Source organism: Haliotis rubra, unplaced genomic scaffold (assembly GCF_003918875.1).
Source record: "Haliotis rubra isolate DU_JTF1 unplaced genomic scaffold, ASM391887v1 Scf93, whole genome shotgun sequence".
Taxonomy (NCBI): Eukaryota; Metazoa; Mollusca; class Gastropoda; order Lepetellida; family Haliotidae; genus Haliotis; species Haliotis rubra.
The window spans coordinates 407,220-430,744 of record NW_025767668.1 but is presented as its reverse complement, the minus strand read 5'-3'; the positions used below and the strand labels follow the sequence as shown (position 1 = coordinate 430,744).

The 23,525-nt window shown below is 38.5% G+C and overlaps 1 protein-coding gene across 1 annotated transcript in view; it reads right to left on the bottom strand.

Annotated features, from left to right (window-relative positions):
- Positions 1-23,525, bottom strand: part of LOC124264560 (mediator of RNA polymerase II transcription subunit 25-like) — a 38,107-nt gene that overhangs the window by 12,637 nt on the left and 1,945 nt on the right. Inside the window, 17 exon segments of the mRNA XM_046699311.1 lie at positions 576-650; positions 1,938-1,994; positions 6,848-6,910; positions 10,135-10,293; positions 10,701-10,866; positions 11,390-11,504; positions 12,300-12,881; positions 13,824-13,857; positions 18,571-19,037; positions 19,720-19,809; positions 20,138-20,203; positions 20,328-20,363; positions 20,366-20,417; positions 20,795-20,860; positions 21,886-22,006; positions 22,409-22,507; positions 23,231-23,355. Coding sequence (XP_046555267.1) covers positions 576-650; positions 1,938-1,994; positions 6,848-6,910; positions 10,135-10,293; positions 10,701-10,866; positions 11,390-11,504; positions 12,300-12,881; positions 13,824-13,857; positions 18,571-19,037; positions 19,720-19,809; positions 20,138-20,203; positions 20,328-20,363; positions 20,366-20,417; positions 20,795-20,860; positions 21,886-22,006; positions 22,409-22,507; positions 23,231-23,355 — 2,373 coding nt within the window.

The window sequence follows — 23,525 nt, the reverse complement described above, 5'->3', positions numbered from 1 at the left end:
TTCCCTTATTTGTACCATTTAACCTAATATACACACAGAAATTCATTCACCAAGACTTCACGACGAAATTAATTGACAGAAGCATGGAAGTGATTACTCTTGTATGATTTTATCACCCTGTATCCAAAATGGCGGAGACTGACCAAGTTGACTTTACCACATTGACTGAACATTTACTCATTGAGTGAACAATACAGGACCCATGTAAATCACTGACAAACACTGAAGCTCCCTATATATCGCAATATGTTACAATAGTGACACCAGGTTAGCTATTCTCGAAACGTTCATATCCCTACGAACTTCTTAAGCCCAATCTTAACGATCAAAGTTAAGAATTCTTAGGGCTACGAACGTTTCGAGAATAAGGTCCCTGTATCGTACCATATTGCAAAACAATATTTAAGACCAATACACTGCCCTGCTATCAATTTCTCACTACAGTATTTCCTTTAACTGATTCTCCAGTGATAAAATGTTTTTCTACCAAACTCAAAAGCATTTTCCCTAATCCCACATCCAACAAAACAGATCTCCACAGGCTTGATGGTGGTAACCAAGGTGATTTGACTCACCATATCCTGTTGGAGAGGCAACGATGGGGCCACCTGAGTGGAGGCGGACGTGATGGGCATGTTGCCTGCCACTGTCTACAAACAGAGCAGAGATAAGTCACAGCGTGCTCCTCCCTCAGCTGTTTTACATGAATACATATAAAGCATGCTACTTAGAGTTCCAGGCACCGCTGTTTCAGATACATTACAGAGCATGTCAAATGCTTGCTCTAGATCAGTGGTGCCAAGCCACAAGCAGGCGTCTCACAAACTCACTTAATGTAGATCTGGTATGACTATGATATAAAAAATACCAATCCAAAATCACCAAAGAACAACTTGAAAATCAAAAAATCTTCAAAAGGAAACTTGAACACACAAATGATGTGGGGTAGCAAGTTTCAATAAGGAAGGTCGAACAGGTTTAGAGTCCTACTGTCCAAATGAGTTGTACAACCACCATTTCCAGAATATACTAAAACCACTTTGTCAGCATGAAAACAAATATTAAATTTAAAAATAAACATTACCACAAACATTTGCTTTGAAATAAAGATATCCGAAAAGTCATCAACAGGCACCACTTTACCACTTGGGTGGTCTGTGAAACATGTTACATGATATTGTAAAACAATCACATTGGTGCAGATATTCAGTAAACCAGTTTCTTACCAAGCACCATGGCATCTGCTCAGAAGAGGAACTACTATCAAACAAATATTTCTGTTGCTATGGTTTATGTTTTCTGCAAGTCCAAATTTGCAAATGGACGTCAAGAAGATAACAACTGAGATTTCTTTAAGTACATTGGGCTATCAAAGTTTGTTCGGATCACTCGAGATGAAATTGGTGGGGTGGGTGGGGCTAGGAGAGAAGGGGAGAAGGGATGGGGGGGGGATGTAGTGGTTGATGACCTTTCTCAACTGAAGGGCGATCGCTATTTGTCAAGAAAGTAGTGTTGGGAATTGGTTGAAATCTCACAATTGATGACTGGTTCATTATGAACGAGCAATCCTCAAAACAAAAAAACAGCGACATTTTTCAGATTTTCCTATTCAGGTTGTTATGGCAGATAAGTATAACATGATGCAACTTGCAACTTTAAAGTGATGGCTAACTATCACGAACATAAACTTCCTGGAGTCTTCAAGAAATGTTCAGTCATAACTTTTCAGTAAGTGACGTGAATTTTCTAAGATTTAAACACATTTTCTGCCCCTGACAACTTCTCAGATATGGTCCATCATTAAGTGTTTCAAACACTAAAACAGTTGTTCCAAAATCGTTTGTTTTCGATTATAAGTAAATATCATCGATTGCTTGATTATTTCAATTAATCGGAACACCACAACAAGAAAGGCGTACTGGATTCTGACAACCTACCTGCATCCCCATCCTCATCTGCTGTTGGTTGTTCGGAAGTCCTTGTGTCGCCTGCATCTGCAAGGAAGAAGTCTCTGTTACATGTTTATTTTGACAAATGAACCACATAATCATGTCGCAATTAACAATCTGCATGGGGAGAGGGAATGACATGCCTCCGGGGAAAATGCATTTGTGCTGGAGTGATTGATCAAATAATCGCTCAATCAATCGAACTCGCTTGCGTCAGCAATTGTTGATGGGCTGGATAGACTAATCAATATTCATATGGAACTAGACATCAAATTAAACTTCAGAGTGTATGTTTCTTTTTGGTATTTTTGTCACAGACATTGTCAAAATTTGAATTATACATTATTGTTGTTGTTAAGATAAAGTTGTGTTTTATGAGTTATTGACATGTTATTGTTAAGATAAAGTTGTATTTTATGAGTTATTGACATGTGTTATTGTTGTTGTGAAGATAAAGTTGTGTTTTATGAGTTATTGACATGTGTTATTGTTGTTAAGATAAAGTTGTGTTTTATGAGTTATTGACATGTTATTGTTGTTGTTAAGATAAAGTTGTGTTTTATGAGTTATTGACATGTTATTGTTGTTGTTAAGATAAAGTTGTATTTTATGAGTTATTGACATGTGTTATTGTTGTTGTGAAGATAAAGTTGTGTTTTATGAGTTATTGACATGTGTTATTGTTGTTAAGATAAAGTTGTGTTTTATGAGTTATTGACATGTTATTGTTGTTGTTAAGATAAAGTTGTGTTTTATGAGTTATTGACATGTTATTGTTGTTGTTAAGATAAAGTTGTGTTTTATGAGTTATTGACATGTGTTATTGTTGTTGTGAAGATAAAGTTGTGTTTTATGAGTTATTGACATGTTATTGTTGTTGTTAAGATAAAGTTGTGTTTTATGAGTTATTGACATGTTATTGTTGTTGTTAAGATAAAGTTGTGTTTTATGAGTTATTGACATGTTATTGTTGTTGTTAAGATAAAGTTGTGTTTTATGAGTTATTGACATGTGTTATTGTTGTTGTGAAGATAAAGTTGTGTTTTATGAGTTATTGACATGTTATTGTTGTTGTTAAGATAAAGTTGTGTTTTATGAGTTATTGACATGTTATTATTGTTGTTAAGATAAAGTTGTATTTTATGAGTTATTGACATGTGTTATTGTTGTTGTGAAGATAAAGTTGTGTTTTATGAGTTATTGACATGTGTTATTGTTGTTAAGATAAAGTTGTGTTTTATGAGTTATTGACATGTTATTGTTGTTGTTAAGATAAAGTTGTGTTTTATGAGTTATTGACATGTTATTGTTGTTGTTAAGATAAAGTTGTGTTTTATGAGTTATTGACATGTTATTGTTGTTGTTAAGATAAAGTTGTGTTTTATGAGTTATTGACATGTGTTATTGTTGTTGTGAAGATAAAGTTGTGTTTTATGAGTTATTGACATGTTATTGTTGTTGTTAAGATAAAGTTGTGTTTTATGAGTTATTGACATGTGTTATTGTTGTTAAGATAAAGTTGTGTTTTATGAGTTATTGACATGTTATTGTTGTTGTTAAGATAAAGTTGTGTTTTATGAGTTATTGACATGTGTTATTGTTGTTGTGAAGATAAAGTTGTGTTTTATGAGTTATTGACATGTTATTGTTGTTGTTAAGATAAAGTTGTTTTATGAGTTATTGACATGTGTTATTGTTGTTAAGATAAAGTTGTGTTTTATGAGTTATTGACATGTGTTATTGTTGTTGTGAAGATAAAGTTGTGTTTTATGAGTTATTGACATGTTATTGTTGTTGTTAAGATAAAGTTGTGTTTTATGAGTTATTGACATGTGTTATTGTTGTTAAGATAAAGTTGTGTTTTATGAGTTATTGACATGTTATTGTTGTTGTTATGATAAAGTTGTGTTTTATGAGTTATTGACATGTGTTATTGTTGTTGTGAAGATAAAGTTGTGTTTTATGAGTTATTGACATGTGTTATTGTTGTTGTGAAGATAAAGTTGTGTTTTATGAGTTATTGACATGTTATTGTTGTTGTTAAGATAAAGTTGTGTTTTATGAGTTATTGACATGTGTTATTGTTGTTGTGAAGATAAAGTTGTGTTTTATGAGTTATTGACATGTTATTGTTGTTGTTAAGATAAAGTTGTGTTTTATGAGTTATTGACATGTTATTGTTGTTGTTAAGATAAAGTTGTGTTTTATGAGTTATTGACATGTGTTATTGTTGTTAAGATAAAGTTGTGTTTTATGAGTTATTGACATGTGTTATTGTTGTTGTGAAGATAAAGTTGTGTTTTATGAGTTATTGACATGTGTTATTGTTGTTGTTAAGATAAAGTTGTGTTTTATGAGTTATTGACATGTGTTATTGTTGTTGTTAAGATAAAGTTGTGTTTTATGAGTTATTGACATGGTTATTGTTGTTAAGATAAAGTTGTGTTTTATGAGTTATTGATATGTTATTGTTGTGAAGATAAAGTTGTGTTTTATGAGTTATTGACATGTGTTATTGTTGTTGTGAAGATAAAGTTGTGTTTTATGAGTTATTGACATGTGTTATTGTTGTTGTGAAGATAAAGTTGTGTTTTATGAGTGATTGACATGTGTTATTGTTGTTGTTAAGATAAAGTTGTGTTTTATGAGTTATTGACATGTTATTTATGTTGTGAAGATAAAGTTGTGTTTTATGAGTTATTGTTGTTGTTAAGATAAAGTTGTGTTTTATGAGTTATTGACATGTGTTATTGTTGTTGTTAAGATAAAGTTGTGTTTTATGAGTTATTGGCATGTGTTATTGTTGTTGTTAAGATAAAGTTGTGTTTTATGAGTTATTGACATGTTATTGTTGTTGTTAAGATAAAGTTGTGTTTTATGAGTTATTGACATGTTATTGTTGTTGTTAAGATAAAGTTGTGTTTTATGAGTTATTGACATGTTATTGTTGTTGTTAAGATAAAGTTGTGTTTTATGAGTTATTGACATGTTATTGTTGTTGTTAAGATAAAGTTGTGTTTTATGAGTTATTGACATGTGTTATTGTTGTGAAGATAAAGTTGTGTTTTATGAGTTATTGACATGTGTTATTGTTGTTGTGAAGATAAAGTTGTGTTTTATGAGTTATTGACATTTGTTATTGTTGTTGTTAAGATAAAGTTGTGTTTTATGAGTTATTGACATGTTATTGTTGTTGTTAAGATAAAGTTGTGTTTTATGAGTTATTGACTCGGTTATTGTTAAGATAAAGTTGTGTTTTATGAGTTATGGACATGTGTTATTGTTGTTGTTAAGATAAAGTTGTGTTTTATGAGTTATTGACATGTGTTATTGTTGTTGTTAAGATAAAGTTGTGTTTTATGAGTTATTGATATGTTATTGTTGTTAAGATAAAGTTGTGTTTTATGAGTTATTGATATGTTATTGTTGTTGTTAAGATAAAGTTGTTTTTTATGAGTTGACATGTGTTATTGTTGTTAAGATAAAGTTGTGTTTTATGAGTTATTGACATGTGTTATTGTTGTTGTTAAGATAAAGTTGTGTTTTATGAGTTATTGACATGTGTTATTGTTGTTGTTAAGATAAAGTTGTGTTTTATGAGTTATTGACATGTGTTATTGTTGTTAAGATAAAGTTGTGTTTTATGAGTTATTGACATGTGTTATTGTTGTTGTTAAGATAAAGTTGTGTTTTATGAGTTATTGACATGTGTTATTGTTGTTCATGGATTAAGTGATTGTTCTTTAGCACCCAAAAATCAGAAAAACCACAAGAGGAAAACACACAACTCAGAGGTGTGCACCAGGAAATGATATTGATAACAGAATTTATTGTTGCCTGTTTGGTATGCACAATGTTATGATGTCCCATTATCGCGAACATATTTTGAGGTGGGGTTTACGATTACAATCAATTATTGATCAATTACTCAGCACTGATTATTGATCTGCATATTGTAAGTGATAACCAGGATTAATCTGCATGGGGAGGGGGAATGACATACCTGAGGGAAATGTGCATAGGGAGGAGGAATGACATACCTGTTAGGGAAATCTGCATTGGAAGGGAGAACAACATACCTGTCTGGGAGGTTACATGGGAAAGGGAATGACATACCTGTGGGGGAACTGCATGGGGAGGGGGAACGACATACCTGTGGGGAGGTTGCATGGGGAGGGAATGACGTACCTGTGGGGAAGCTGCATGGGGAGGGGAACGACATATCTGAGGGAGGCTGAATGAAGAAGGGAACTAAATATCTGTGGGGAAGCTGCATGGGGAGAACGACATATCTGTGAGGGAGGCTGCATGAAGAAGAGAATGAAATATCTGTGGGGGAGGCTGCATGGGGAGGGGAACGACATATCTGTGAGGGAGGCTGCATGAAGAAGAGAATGAAATATCTGTGAGGGAGGCTGCATGGGAAGGGGGAACGACATCCCTGTGGGGGAGGCTGCATGGGGAGGGGAATGACATACCTGTGGGGAGGCTGCATGGGGAGGGGGAACGACACATACCCACAGGGGAGGCTGCATGGGGAGGGGATTGACATACCTGTGGGGGAGGCTGCATAGGGAGGGGGAATGACATACCTGTGAGGGAGGCTGCATGGGGGGGGAATGACATACCTGTGGGGGGGAGGCTGCATGGGGAGGGGAATGACATACCTGTGGGGGAGGGGCTGCATGGGGAATGACATACCTGTGGGGGAGGCTGCTTGGGGAGGCGGAATGACATACCTGTGGGGAGGGGAATGACATACCTGTGGGGAGGCTGCATGGGGAGGGGAATGACATACCTGTTGGGGAGGGGGATTGACATACCTGTGAGGGAGGCTGAATGGGGAGGGGAATGACATACCTGTGGGGGAGGCTGCATGGGGAGGCGGAATGACATACCTGTGGGGGAGGCTGCAGAGGTAGGTTTGTGGTCATCGGTTGATTCACCTGCTGTGTCTGCTGCTGGAACAGTTTTTATTTTTGTGTGTAAATCTTTAAGAGATCAATAGAACACACGCAGTGACAAGAGGATCATGCACCAGTACAATAGGTGATCAGTACCAAGCAGAAGGAACATGCAGGAAATCACATCCCAAATCATTCAAGATTACATTTCACAAACACAAACACCAGTAACAAGTATAATCATGACAACCTCAGTTTCACATCTAATGTCCTGTTTCAATTCCAGTGGTGAAGCATTTGATAAAGGATTTACAGTGCACGACAGTTACTGATGGTTTAAGGATGAGAGTGTTTACAATACAGTTAGCATGCTCCTTCAACTGGCCTTTCAAGTAGAGCTTACAGCCACATTACAGGTTAACATTACAGAGCAAGCAGAAAATATAATAGCATGGCTGAGAGAAGAAACTGAAATACTGTGCACAGGTGTAGATATCAGGTAATCAACATTTCTAAGTCAACAAGTTAACACATCTAGACTAGTCTAAAGAATGGAGAGATATAGACTGAGAGAGAGAGAGAGAGAGACACATAGAGAGAAAGAGACAAAGAGAGATGGACATAGAGACACAGGGATAGACAGAGAGAGAGAGACACAGGGATAGACAGAGAGATAGAGAGAGACAGAAACAAAGAGAGACAAAGAGATGGACATAGAGACTGAGAGAAAGAGAGGCACAGGGATAGAGAGAGACAGAAATAGAGAGAGACAAACAAAGAGAGAAAGAGACAAAGAAGGATGGACATAGAGACTGAGAGAAGGAGAGACATGGATAGAGAAAGAGAAACATATAGTGATAGAGACAGAAACAAATAGAGAAAGACAAAGAGAAATGGACAGAGACAGAGAGAGAGAGTGATAGACATAGACACTGAAATTGACACAGAAAGAGAGATAGAGACAGTGAAAGACACAGATAGACAGACACACACAGATAGAGAAAGACAAATATAGAAAGAGGAACAGTGAGAGAAAGAGGTACAGTGAGAGAAAGAGGCACAGAGAAATATTTACAATAATAGGATTACGTTCAACATGCACCAAACACTGTCAAACAGACACAGTTAGGAGGAGATCTCAAAACAATCAAACGATTCAAAAGAGTTATTCAATGTGCTACATTTCCATTCTATTGTTTTGCAATATTTGGGATACAAAACTGGCAGTTAAACTCAAGTTTCATCAACTCTACATAAATATTTTGCTTCAAAACAAACATTCTGATTCCAAAGAAAGCTGGGATACAAATGATCTCCTCCACTGTATATTAACCAGGATCTGTCCCCATCTCCCATCATCAAGTGTATCACAATTCCATTCCATTACATATATTTACGTACATACCATGCACCCATTTGATACACAGCTTTGTTTTGGAAGTGTCCTCATTTTTATCACATCTAAAATTTCATCTCGAGAATTTCTTTCGCTGATGAGCTTTGCCATCATCTCCAAATCAAACGGCTTTTCGTAAATGAAATTTCATAATTAATATTTAATGTTGTGGCCCTGCATGAGCAGGTATTCAACGTTTGATTTTTTAAAATGAACATTAAGATTGGCAAACTAAGCCATTACCCTACGAGACATAGTTGTATAATAGACAACATGAAACAGGTACTGGTGATGTCACTTTCTGTTGTATTCAAGAAAGAACAGTATAATTTGTTTCGACATCATTTTACAGTGCCGTGTAACTCAAAACAAAGCCATGGAGCCATTTAGGTACAGAGTATTTACCATAATGGAATGATGATACAATACCCCATACAAGAGAGACTGCCAACAAAGATATGTCTACCACTCATGCATATGCTAAAACCAAGATGAACATGCGCTCAGCAGTATATATATAAATTTTTGTCATATATCCCAAAGTAATAATTCTTACAAAATAGAAATCCTGCAAGATAAAGATTTCACAAGAACGTGTTATTTCTGGGTAAGCATGATAATATACATCAAAACATCTCTGACAATTTAAATACTTATAAGACAACTGCATGTGCAGAACATTTTGCTTACTACTAGTATTTCTATAAAATGTTTACACAAGATTACTAGTTATGCAGGTACTTGCCAGGTAGAATGGGATGGTACAGCCCCACTGAGTCTATATTACCTGAGGCCTAAGAAAATACAGATTGAAATGGACCGTACCATCCCATACTACCTGGCAAATGGACACATGACAAATTTACTACCCTTTAGAATTTTAGGCTTTTTTTGTGTGTTTTCCAGAACTGTTTTCGTTTGTGTCTCCTCTATTTGTGCCGTGGGAGGCAATGATCCATGTCGCAGAGAAACATTATTGATCGATATTCAAAGGGACATAACTCCTGAAGGCTTAAAAACTATGTTTTAAGGGATTTGATATTTTAAATAATACCACTGTTTAGGTTGTACCTTTAGGTCCAATGTGTTTCCATTTCAGGTATAAAAATATTGCATCCTCAAAAATATTGATAAAAAAAAGTTTCTGTGATAATAATGGCTGAAATCTCCAATGCCAACCAATAGATTTCAATGTCAAAGGTTGCAAACTGTCAAAGTCATCCATACTACCCGTTTGATAGATATATATAATATATACAAGATATATTCAAACTACCCATCAAAGTTTTGCGTATGTTTCAAATGCTTTTGCTATTAACCAATCAAAACTCTTCTAATTAATCTAAAGGGTAATAAAATGGTATGTAGAGATAAAAGGAAAATAATAGAACAACACCTTTGTATTTCAAAGTAAGAAACATGGTCTCACAAAGCAGCAAAGGAGTGCTAAGAGAGTGAGTGAGTGACTGAGTGGGTGGGTAAGAGAGTGATTACTACTAATTGCAGTATTAACAATGTAGCAGCTATTCACAGAAACTAGAAGCAAGCTACAATAGAGTGAGGCTGGTTCTACATGCTATCAGCAATGGGAAGCATCTGAAAGCAGCCCTACACATTATAACCATGTGGGGAACTGAACATGGACCTTCTACATGATGAGAGAACACTTTAACCACCAAGCTACCCTACCACCCTATGTTACAGCTTTTATCATCCAGTTAATGTTAGAACATCAATGAAGCAATCAACCACTCGCCTGACCATCGAGTCCAATAAGTCACCTCTAACAATCAGATTACTTTGCAAGGAATTTATTCTATCCCGGATTCCCCACATGGCTGAGAATAAAAACACATTGACCGATCCTACTTCTGTGATCACACACCTTGTTTCGGACTTTATTGAGGACATTCCTGATGCCCTGGACAAAGGCGACTTGGTCGTTGGGGATGAGTCCAACAAAGGCCTTCTTCTTGCTGCTGTACAGCAGGAGTAGCACTCGAATATCACACTGGGCAGTCTGGGAGAAGTGGACACAGCCAGCCTGGAACATGACAAGGCGTAGTTCGGGACTGGGCAGACACAAGCATGAGTTTTCTTTGTTTTTGTGATTCTTTATTTGCTACAAGCTCAAAAATGTTCAAGGCATCAGTCTGTAAATAATCAAATCTGGACCAGACAATCCTGTGATCAACAGCATGAACATCGATCAACTGGGCTACGATGACATCTTTCAACCAAGTCAGCGAGCCTGACCACCCAGCCTCTCACTACAAGCATGGGTTGCTGAAGACCAATTCTTGCCCGATGTTTCATGGGTTCAAAACAAGGAACCCTGGCAAGCAAAACTGGAAAGAATTGCTATTTTATTAAACCATCCAGGGATTGAGCCCCAACAGCCTGCTTCCTTGGAAGACATATATGCAGAAGAAGTAAGACTATTGTACGTACAAATCCTGTTCCCATGATGCGGTATAGGTTACGGAGGGCGTCCAGGTCGTTGGGAGAGAAGTGGAAAGACACTTGTCTGGAGTTGCGGAACAGACTCTGCAGCTCGTGTAGCATGGGCTGGGGCAGGAGCTGCATCACCAGCTTCTCAGGCCAGTTTCTCGCGTTGCTAGGCAAGGTAAAACAAACAGTGAATCATAAACTGTACTGACTCCACATACCAGAAAGTTAACCTAGGTCTCATGTGTTAACATGTGGGTAGCCAAGTGGTTACAGCAAAGGCCAAGATTTGATTCTCCACTTTGGTAGATTGTGTGAATCCCATTTCTGGTATCCTCCCCCGTGATATTGCTAAAATATTGCTAAAAGCTGCGTAAAATCTCTCTCTCTCCCATTCTCTCTCTCAGTTATCTGTAAGCTTGTGCTGGCCACTTCATTCCATATCAATCTAAATGTTTTGCAGATAATGTCTAAAATGATATTCCACTCACTCATGCATCAAGTTCATTTTTTGCCCAATGGAATCTGTTTTGTTTGATCATCATGTTTGGTTATTCTCTGGTCTTGACATTGCCATTGAAGCCATTATTACATCAACCCTATCAACATCAAGTCCCATCTGTGACTTGGCATGTGACATGTCATGTGACTTGGCATGTGCCCCTACAATACCAACAGGCAATGGTGCTTACAGGTCAGGTTCCGTGTTGAGGATGGAGACGCAGCAGTTGAGGGTCTTGGTGTTCTTCTGCTGCACAGCATTGGGAGGACCCTGGGGTTTGGGCTTCTCCTGGTACTCCAGGGAACCTGCATAGAACACAGCACCAGCATGACAACTAGCACAAGACAACCATGAGGTAATAGATGACACCTGGCATGTATCAACAGTCAACTAATGAACATAAAATCTCATCAAGCTCTGAAAAAGGCCTAGGATAAAGGATAAACACCTGCCTTCGGAGTATCCAGGCTTAAAGAAACATTCACCCATCCAGAATAGATTCAGGGATTTATCTCGGATTATAAGTGTCTTTAGAATGATCTAGGACAAAGTAGGTCATTTCCTAGACATATAGATTAACATGAATGAACTGTCGATATTTTTTTTTCATTTTGGGAACTTTAAAAATATTGCTGCTAACTTGGGCCTGATATCTTCTTTACTGGGCTAAGTAAATACTCAAGAATTCATCAATCCATAAATGGTACCATTCACTGCTAAAATTGTTCAACCACTAACAGTAAAAGTGCTTTATGATTCACTGGGCAACCATGCTTAATCACCTTGCAAACTATCTGTACTGCCAAAAGAAATTTTAGGTGATGCATACAAATTTTCTCCAATCTATCAAAACAATTAAGTAACACGTGATACATGTGGTCTCGCCTTAGGCAAGCGAGTTCGTTCAACATTGCCTCTGTTCACCCAGCAGAAAAATGGGTACCCGGTGGGATAAGTCATGTGACTATTAACCTTCTAGCGCCTCACAAGTAGCTTGGGTTATTCGGGTAATAATAATCAGATTGTTTGGGCGCTTCGAGCATGCATTATGTGTGGAGAAATGTGCTTGATAAATGGATCATTATTATCATCAACTCTACCTTTCCAGATGATCTTTTTGTTGTTCTGTACTGCAGCCTTCGTGGGGTCAGCCACCCCACCATCGGCAGCCCCAGGGAACACCTGACCCCCCATGGCTGGAGCTGACCCCGCCCCCTGCATGACGATCTGCTGTCCCCCCTGCTGCCCACCGGCCTGCATGAAGGACTGGCTCATCCCCTGCTGTGTTGGCATGGACATCGCTGGCTGTGACACGAGAGCCTGGGAGACATCTGTTGGCATGGAGACTGGCTGGTTGGACATGGTTGTCATGGTGTTCTGATTGGGTAGATTGACGCGGATCTTGATGGGCTGTTGATTCTGCATGTTCTGTTGTGAAGTCATGATGTTCTGCTGGGAGGTGATCATCCCTGGCTGGGAGGTCACCATACCCGACTGGGTCATCATGACCTGTGGCTGTGATGTCATCAGTCCTTGAGCTGTCATGGGATTCTGGGTACTCACCATGGTAACACCAGGTCTCTGATTGGACATCATTCTGTCCGCTGTCTGTTGCTGCTGCTGCTGTTGCTGCTGCTGTGGTGGTTGTTGTTGTTGCTGCTGCTGAGCTTGACTCTGTCGGTCTGGAATCCAAATTTATTTTGGAATGATACTCTCATAAAACTGACCAAATACAGTCAAATCCCGATGAGTCGAATGCCGGTGTCTCGAATATTATGCATAATTCGAAGTACCTGTCTGTCCCGACCATTCCCTGTTATAGTTGTCATCATTTGAATACCGGTTACACAAATTCCGTCTCATAAATACACACGATGACTTGAAAAGAAAATTTGGTCCAATGAGATTAAAACAACAGCAATCTTGTATACATAAGCCGAAGTCAGTCAATGAGAAGTTGATTGGTGTAGCAAACTGATCCAATTAACAAACCAGCACGGCTCACACCTTTCCGCCTTTGATGGGTGAGTTCAAAAGGCAGATTAGTGATTTTATGGAAATCACTGTCTGTGCTAATCAGACTGGAACTGATAAGGTGCCCCTATTAGTGATATGGAAATCATTAGATAAACAAATGCTTAGGCGGAGGAATTTGGACTGGATCATCATGTTTTCTACCCTCATAGACATACTTATGTCTCGAATACATCGATAAGTCGAATTTATTACTTGGTCCCCAGAGATTTGACTCATCGGGATTTGACTGTATTCAAATATCCAACTGCCAGTTATCCATTATCAAGGAGATGCTATTCAACAAGACCTTCATGTTTTAGAAGTAACTTCACCTTTCTCATCACTAACTTGGCATACCATTTCTCACACATATGAGTATTTTCTGACTGGAGTGCTATTTTAAGTGACATATATTTTCACACTTGGTTCAAGGATTCTGTCCCAACAGAATAGGAACATGATATACTGGAAGGTCTGGGCTTGACTGACACAACATGTGTGACCATACTAGTGATCAAGGTGTGAAATAGCTGCCCTCCTGCCCCTAGATGTTTGGCTAAGGGACCCTTCTATCTTCCCCCATATAACCAATAACTTAAAATACTCACTGATGAACATGGGATTTGTCTCTTGCTTCACAGTCTGAAAATAAGACATGAAAGGTCAAAACATGGCAGAATATACATAAGATAGACAAGAAATACAGATTACTTCATATTTATCAGCTTTCAGCTTTTACATAGAAAAATGAAAGAATTTAACAAATTCCAACTGAAAGAATTAATAAAAATTTTAGATATTCAGTTTCAAGACTGATGAAAAATAATTGAAATTATGTATTGTGTCATCAAATTACCAGTTACCATGGTTACGCATGCATTATTACACTTTGCGTTTAAAACACATAAACTGCATCTATCTAATGTTAACACAACACATTATTTTCATTAAAAAGGAAACAAATGCTGGAACAACAAAACACCAGAATCACAGTCCACTTAACATTGATGAAGAAACACTTAACCAGGAACAATGTCACAATTACAACACAACTTGGACTAAAAGAGGAAAGGCTGGGTGTGATAGAAAAAACAAAACGCTGTGAACATTCATTCCTACATACGGTTCTGACATTTGTGTCATTCAAATATATGTGCAATTCCCTTATCAAGAACTTGCAATCTCTACAATATTCCAGATAAGAGCAGACTGTAGATAATTGACTTTTGACCAAATAACAAACACCTAAACATTCCAAACTTTAATCTACGTTGTCGGGTCATAAGAGAGTGAGTATGGTTCTATGCCGCTTTTAGCAATATTCCAGCACTATCACGACAGGGGACACCAGAAATGGACTTCACACATTATACCCATGTAGGGAATCAACCCAGGTGTTCAGCATGACAAGCAAACGCTTTAAACACAAGGCTACCCCACCGCCCCACGTCGGTCATGATGACATGGAGTAACCAAAGTGATCGAAGCCGATCATCGGGTACATAGCACCAGACACAGGTTGCTATGGTCCAACAGAACCAGGAACCCCTGTTGGTCCTGACACAGTAGCACTGTCGTGGAAGTGGATCAGTTCATTTCAGTCACATGTCTTATGAAGAATATTTTCAAACATACAATAACATTTTGTCTTCAATACTAGGCTACTCCATGCTTCCTATTCCATGGAACATCAACTTTACAGAGGCCCAGATAAGCTGCGTATCCGGGTAAAATACGCATAGAAAATTTCCAATTACGCATTGAAAAAATAATTGTTGCGTACCAATTACGCTTTTAAAATGTTAGATACGCAAAAAGTTTAAAACAAATGTGTATGGAATATATTTTTAAAAATCGCTTGTGTAATGAAAAAGACATCGATTGCTATCAAGTTGTACTGTTAGTATAGGACAAGTGTTGTACTGTCAGTATAGGATGAGTGATTTTTATGAAATCATTTCCATTATATTAAAGTTGGTTTTGATTAGGTATGACATAAGGCAGAACATACCTGCTTAGTAAACTTACTCAATGACATATACTTAGGTGAGTAAAATGACTGAAATATGCACATATTTGAAAGCATTGGGTAACGGAAAATGAAATACCCACTCAACATTCATAATACCCACTCCAAAAAAATACAGTGGGTACAGTACCCACATGAGCTAAATCTTATATGGAGCTCTGAACTTTAGACACAAACTTCCTTCACCATGTCTGGGAGCTCATGTTGGTTCTCTAGATCAACACATATTACAATGGAAACATGTCCAAACAAAACAAAAGAAAACATAAATAACAAAATAAAAGAAATAAAAATGATAAAAATAATTTTTAAGCAGTGAGAAATATTTACTTATTTTGAGCAATAAAGAAAGCAAGTTTTCAATTTGCGAATCGAAATATATAAATTGTAGCATTGGAGGGAAAGGCAGAGGTGAACAGGAAGAATATTTCAACTACATGCAAAATATGCAACCTAAGAACACACAACACGTCACAATGTCAGAACAGAAAGGTCAGACCTGTCTACCATCTAGTTCAATGCATGTCAATGTGTTTATAACAGAGCTGATACTACCACAGGCTAGTTAAACCCAATACACAGGATCCAAGTACTGGCTTTCCTTATATTAACAATACACATTGTTGGAAGGGTTGATGGTTATAGAATATTTTTACTATGGGTGTAACGATACAGTATGACATGTATCCTAGCAATATGGGTGTGATAACGCTTTGCATCCCAATACAGTATGTAATTTTTTAAGTCAAATTGATATTTTATACTTATCCTGACTCATGATCTTTTGCTTAGCTCCCTCTTCTATGCGAATGTTAGTGGAACACTTGAATCCTTTGTAGTCCCTAAAGCGGACGTAAAAGTACACTCACCACGAGTTACCTCCCTTTTCCCGCGCAAACAGTCATGTGACCAGCCTTACTTGTCACTCTCTCCCTTTTCAATTTCATCAGTTCACATTCTGTATCTACCAGGCGAATCTAAACCCTGAAGAATTTGTTTTTAAATTTCAGAACAAAAATTACTGAATCTATGTATGGCAATACAGATGTAGTCAAAGTATCATACTGTGAGCTTTGGATCAACATACAGTACTACATTGCTGTATCATTACACCACTAAAAATCTCAAACCAAATTATGAGACCAGTGTGTCCTATTTCTATAAATATTTGTTTTTTATGTCCAAGTGAATTGGGAACATTATTACTGCAAGCATTTCAGCTGCATCACAACCATCATCTCATGACATGTACTTTATAATCAAACAGTATTTACCTGCAGGCATAAACATTTTTTTCAATGTCTACATTTTACCAATAAATACTCAGTGATAATATACAATTCTAATGAAAAACAAGATATGGTCCTCTGAATACCAACGATACCTGTTGATTTGAAACACTGAAAACAGTAGAATGCATTGAACCTGCTTCACCACAACCACACACACAGTACAGGTATCTACACACTAACTGGTAGACAGGTCTGTTTCAACGGTAACAAGGGTTATACCCAGGCAGCTCTACACAGCATGAGCGAACCGAAGTTGGTAAAGTGGCCTTGTGTTTGGTGTGTCTTAGGCTTCCTCTGCATAGCAAATACTGGACTTCCTCCGTTACTATGTGACGAGATTTCAGGTCAGATATATACCTTCAAATATTCATTGTTGGTGAAGCATGATTGCTGAAAATTCTTAACAAGAGAATAATGTACATATTTTGCTCAAAGTCTATCTACAGAGTTCTCAAGTGCTGGATGAAAATAGTCAACATAGAGCTTAAATATGTTGATTATTACATTTAAATCCCAGTACATCTGCCTACTTTAACAACAAACCCCCATCACTACCAAACACCCCATCACTACCAAACACCCCATCACTACCAAACACCACACATCACTACCAAACACCCCACCTCACCACCAAACACCCCACCTCACCACCAAACACACCACCTCACCACCAAACACACCACATCACCACCAAACACACCACATCACTACCAAACACACCACATCACTACATCACACTACCAAACACACCACACCACACCACACCACCAAACACACCACATCACCAAACACCCCACCTCACCACCAAACACACCACCTCACCACCAAACACACCACATCACCACCAAACACACCACATCACTACCAAACACACCACATCACTACCAAACACCCCATCACCACCAAACACACCACATCACTACCAAACACCCCACCTCACCACCAAACACACCACATCACTACCAAACACACCACATCACTACCAAACACACCCACATCACTACCAAACACACCACATCACTACCACCAAACACCCCATCACCCCATCACACCAAACACCACATCACTACCAAACACCCAACCTCACCACCAAACACACCACATCACTACCAAACACACCACATCACTACCAAACACCCCATCACTACCAAACACCCCACATCACTACCAAACACACCACCTCACCACCAAACACACCACCTCACCACCAAACACACCACCTCACCACCAAACACACCTACTCACCACCAAACAACCCACCTCACCACCAAACACACCACCTCACCACCAAACACACCTACTCACCACCAAACACACCACCTCACTACCAAATACACCACATCACCATCAAAAACACCACATCCCTACCACCAAACACCCCAACCAAACGCCCCACCTTACCACCAAACGCCCCACCTCACCACCAAACACCCCACCTTACCACCAAACACCCACCTCACCACCAAACACCCCACCTCACTATACCTCCCCTCACCCTCACAAAGGACATGGCCTCAAAGTCACATTGTGACAAAGTACCGACAAGCTCAATGTCAGTCTGCCCTCATCTTGTTTCTCAACTATGCTGACTATCACAATATAGACGAAAACTCATGGAGGCCATTTTCTCCCAAGGTATACATACTGCAACTTACACCATGTATGAAATATTTTGTACCATGTGAACAAATGTAGAAACAATGCACAAAATCAGGACTAAAAAAAGGAAGACGCAATAGATTTGGCCATCTTTTAAATTTTTTTAGGAACTCTGTACATAGGCTTCTGACACCATTTCACAAAGCAATCCCATGCTAAGACATTTGTAACTCTAATAATATTTAACCACAACTTACAAGGTCTCAGTGCAAAGACAGCTTTGTGAAACTGGGTCGAGGCTGAGATAGACCAGCAGATGTTAAGAAAATCAGGAAATACAACTGTCACCAAAATATTATATAAATAGGCAGAATTTGGATTGGGGATTTTGTTTTTGCAATGTTCAAGTCGGTAAGCGCTCTCGTGTGTGTATACCTGTATTGCCTGGGTACCGGGCACATTGATTATCTGCCCCTGCTGTGACAGGAACACAGGGCGCACCTGCTGACTGGACTGCTGGTTCATGATCATAGTGTTTGCCATGGTAACCATTGTGTTTTGAGGCTGCTGACCGGCAGGAGACATGGACATCTTGGGCTGCTGGTTGGGCTGGTTGACCTGTCGGATCTGACCCATTGGGGGACCCATGCCCATCTGTGTGGTCTGTGGAGTCTGCGAATTAGCAAGCCCACCCGACCCTGGGGTTTGTATGGACTGTTGTTGCTGTTGCTGTTGTTGCTGCTGCTGCTGCTGTTGTTGTTGTTGCTGTTGTTGTTGCTGCTGCTGTTGTTGCTGTTGTTGTGGGGATGCCTGAGGTGTGACAGCCTGGTTTAAGTTTTGAGGATTCAAGGGAGACAATGCTGGCTGCTGTGGCGAAGGCTGTTGAGTTATATTCTGCAAGCCTGGAATGAAATAAAAAGTCATCATTAATTCAACATGTAGCCAGTAATGTAGACATTACATTCCAGATAATGTTTTCCGGAAAGTATTTTCTATTTCATGGAACATAGGAATTATTTGCGTAAATTTTAACATCGTGAAGACACCATATACAGCCTAAACACAATTCATGGCCTTAATTTGGATAAAGAGCCTGAAATATAAAGGATATAAGCCGCACAAGGGACCTATTGTAAGGAGAGAGTGATGAGAGCTAGGACCAGGGCCCGATTTCTCGAAACAAACTTAAGTTCGAGTTTTTACTCAAATAGAGAAAATGCATTTAGCAGAATGAACTGAAATTGATATTAAACTCAAACATACTAGACAATTTGAGTTTGGTGGATGGATTACTTAAGTTGTTTGGGCTTTTTTATTTAAAAAATGCAGTTGAGTTACAAAATCAGCTGTTTCACATTGTCAAACTCAGTTTGAAATTTGAGTAAAAACTTAAGTTTGTTTCGAGAAATCGGGGCCAGGTCACATGGGACCATATGGGCAGGAAAAGGGAGGCTATCAAGGGTGAGCGATATTACGATCGCTTCAGGGAATTGAAAGGATTCAAGTATTTCACTTAACCGTCGAAGGAGAAGGGAGATAAGAAAAAGCAGGATAAGGAAAAATTCTATAATAACTATATCCTGCCTGTTGTTGCTTGTGGAACCTTGAACTGGCCATCAGTGGTAGTGGCTGGTGCAGGGGAATTAACTCTGCCCCCACTCGTGCCTGTTGAACCTGTAACAGAAAATATATCATTCAAATCAAACAAGCACATCCTAATGATTAAATTGAACTAACAAAAAAATCATTCAAACTGATACAATAACTCACTCTGTCATATGAAGTATAAAACTGTTGGGACAACAATGTTGATCAAGTTCATGTTAACAATCTTTCAATTGTCTAGATTGTCAAAGAAAGATCACATATTCTAATATGCATTGATCTTTTCCTGAAAGCGTTGTGTATTCATGATCTTTTGTACTTTCTACTTCCTCAGTCTCTACAGAACACTGAGGATGCCTTTACAATGCAACAAGCAGAAAAGGGGAGACAACTCTACCTAGAGATGATTTTATAAGCTCACTGGTCTGTTTCTCCTCTTCAAGACTTGGACTGTGGGACCTCTCTGTAACCATGGCAACACAATCGTTTTAATATGATTAAGAAAAACAACAACACCCTTAATTAATTTACCACAGTCAACAGATCATAATGCAAGAATTGCTTATAGCAAAGAGTAGAGCACCTACCCTGCAGCTGGAAGCCGTGCAGCAACACCATGTGACGGGGTCCACTGTGTAATCTTTAGTTGGGTTGTATGGGCTTTCAGTAGTGCAAGACTGGAACAAAAATGATTGCTGTTACTATGGTAACACAGAATAGTAAGTGCATCAATGGGATTCACTCTGTTGTGTGCTAAAGTACAGGTTTATCATGGCAGACTGAGAACATCAAATCTGCATAAAACAAACAAGCTGAATACATGCTTGCATCAAAGAAGAGATAACAAATTCATCTTTTTTGTAAAAGCCAAATGATGCATGTTTTAAGTGAAAAGAGATTTAACTAATGTACAAAAGAAGACTAACACCGTTTTTGACTTAACTCTTTTTGCAACTAGTCCTTCTTGAATAATAATAATAAATACTGAAATTAAAATTACATAGCGCTAAATCCAACCACTAAGCGGGTGCTCAAAGCACACTACAACACTCACCTCTTCATAAAGTCTCTGTAATGCTGGAATTTTTCTTGGTGAGATGATGGAAAGATATATTCCCCTCTGAAACAAGAACAACAGGTAAACCTGAATCTGTCTGAGAGTGAGTAATATCATGTAAAACAACAAGATGACTCAAGCCTGAATCACACAGAATTGTCTCCCCTTGCGCGAATTATCTCCCTTGTCCTATAAGCTACTATGTCTGGACAAAGCTAACATTACATGAAAACTGTTTTGATATCCACACACACAATACAAGAAAAATGTGTTCCAGAATTATGTAAAAAAAAAGACAGTGAATACTAAGTCAATTCCACTGTCTATGAAATTACAGCTCAAACCTTAGGTTAAAAGTAAAACAATCATTAGCAAAGACAAACAATTCAGCTGGACCAAAACTCATTTCTGGGGTTAAAACATCCACATGAATATTCACATTCTTAGGCAAAATATACATTCACAACTAAATACAAAAACATCTGACAGATAAACATTCTATTTTCTATGTTTTACCTGTTATTTGAATGCATATGAAACTTGATTACATTTGTTTCAAATGCATTAAGACATAAAAAGACAGATGATTAAAGAAGGGTGTAATTTGAAATGATGACCTGAAGGAATCATGGCCTTAGAAGAGTTCCTTCCCTTTCCACATCAATCTTCTTAAAAGGTTTTCAGGTAACTATGAATATTTGCTGTCATATCAACAGGGCTGATGGTCAATGTTTCAGAAATATTTCTTCTACCATTTTCTACAGGTCCATAAACCAAACTCTAAATAATGCCTTGTTATATTGAAAGGTTGGTAAAAGTAGCTGATGTGTCTACTTTACCTTGCAAATATGGCCATGGTGACGACTGGGTCCAGGGTACTTATCTAACAGAAAGTAGGTGTAATACTAATACCCTGGGCCCCGTTCCTCAAAGCGATCGTAGTGCTACGACAGTCGTAACTCCCATACTTTAACATAGACTTACGACTGTCGTAGGGCTACGATCGCTTTGAGGAACGGGACCCTGGATAATCAAAGATGACATGAGATAGTCAGTGATAATGGATGAAGGTGAATGATGGTGTCTACCTTGCCGAGCATGCTGGCCAGCTGTTCACTGTAGTAACCGGAGTAATCCTGACTCTCCTGACTCTGCAGGTGATACGGAGGAGAGTTACACACCAGCACACAATGCCGCTCAGACGGGATACTGAAACAACAACCACACACAGCAAATCAGGAAACTGACGCAGCACAAAATTATGTGTTTACCCCTGGTCTAAAATGTGTTATAGCATCAATGCCAGTAGCACAGCATTTGAACAATACTTTCATGACTTACTGTATATCATGTCACTAATATCATTCTAGTAATCTCATATTAATCAGGAGAGGAGTGGTAGCCTAGTGGTTAAAGTATTAGCTCATCACGACGAAGACCCGGGTTCTATTCCTCACATTGGTACAATGTGTGAAGCCTGTTTCTGGTGTTCCCCGCCAGTGATATTGCTGGAATATCGCTAAAAGCGACTCATATTAATCAGGGGTAGAGATGTATAGAGAAAGTATAACTGAATAATTTTACATTCAATATCCACGGACATAGATTTACCTGTGGTTCCTGGTTGCCTTGATTTCATCAAATACTTGTAATGCTGTACTCAAGCCCTCGGCAATATGACTGAATGACTGGGCTTCACCTCCAATAAATCTGAAACAAACATGCTACAGTTTTTCAAGCAAGTCAGCACAATACACATTATTCATAACTTTATCATGACCTGTGGTTCACAAAGACTGCCTGTACAAACTCTTCCAACATTGTTTATGAATTCTTCGAACATAAGTGAGTGAGTATGGTTTTACGCCGCTTTTAGCAATATTCCAGCAATATCATGGCAGGGGACACCAGAAATGGGCTTCACACATTGTACCCATGTGGGGAACACCCGGGTCTTTGGTGTCGGTAGCCTTTAGTGGTTAAAGCATTCTTCAACATCGAGGCGGTTCAGCCCTTCAAATTAATGGGTACAATGTGTGAAGCCCAGGTTTCATGGGTACAATTCCCTGATGTTCCCCGCCATGATGTTGCTGGAATATTGCTAAAAGCGGCGTAAAACCGAACTCAGTCAGTCAGTCTTCGAACATCATGTATAGAGCTCCAGACTGATAACATTATGATCCGAGGATAACTGACTAATAACCAGATAACCTGTGTTAATGATTGATAGGTGGTATTATACAAGGTCTGTAGGAGCTAAACTGATCAGCATAATCAGTAACAGAATGTCATTTATTTCATTCAAGGCCCAAGCACCTGGGGTCTTTGCCAACCCAAAAGAAGCACTGACATTACCATTAACAAAGCTGTAATCACATATCAACCGATAATACATTTGGAATCAAACAGGAATGACAAAGACCAGGGTCTTACTCGGTTTCATCCAGGTAGGAAAGGAACTTGTGTGTGCTTGTGGTGGGGTATTCACATGACGCTGCTGGACTTGGTGAGATGTCCCCGGAATGGAAGGTGACCAGGTCGAACAATGTGCAACTGAACTGCAATGAAATATGGCATGACAAAATATTGCAAAACAAAATTAGCATTAACTAGGACTACCTACAATATTTTGAAGGTTTGTTTGGTTTGTTGTTTAACTCAGCACTCAGCAATATTCCAGCTATATGACGGCGGTTTGTTAATAATCCGAGTCTGGACCAGAGAATCC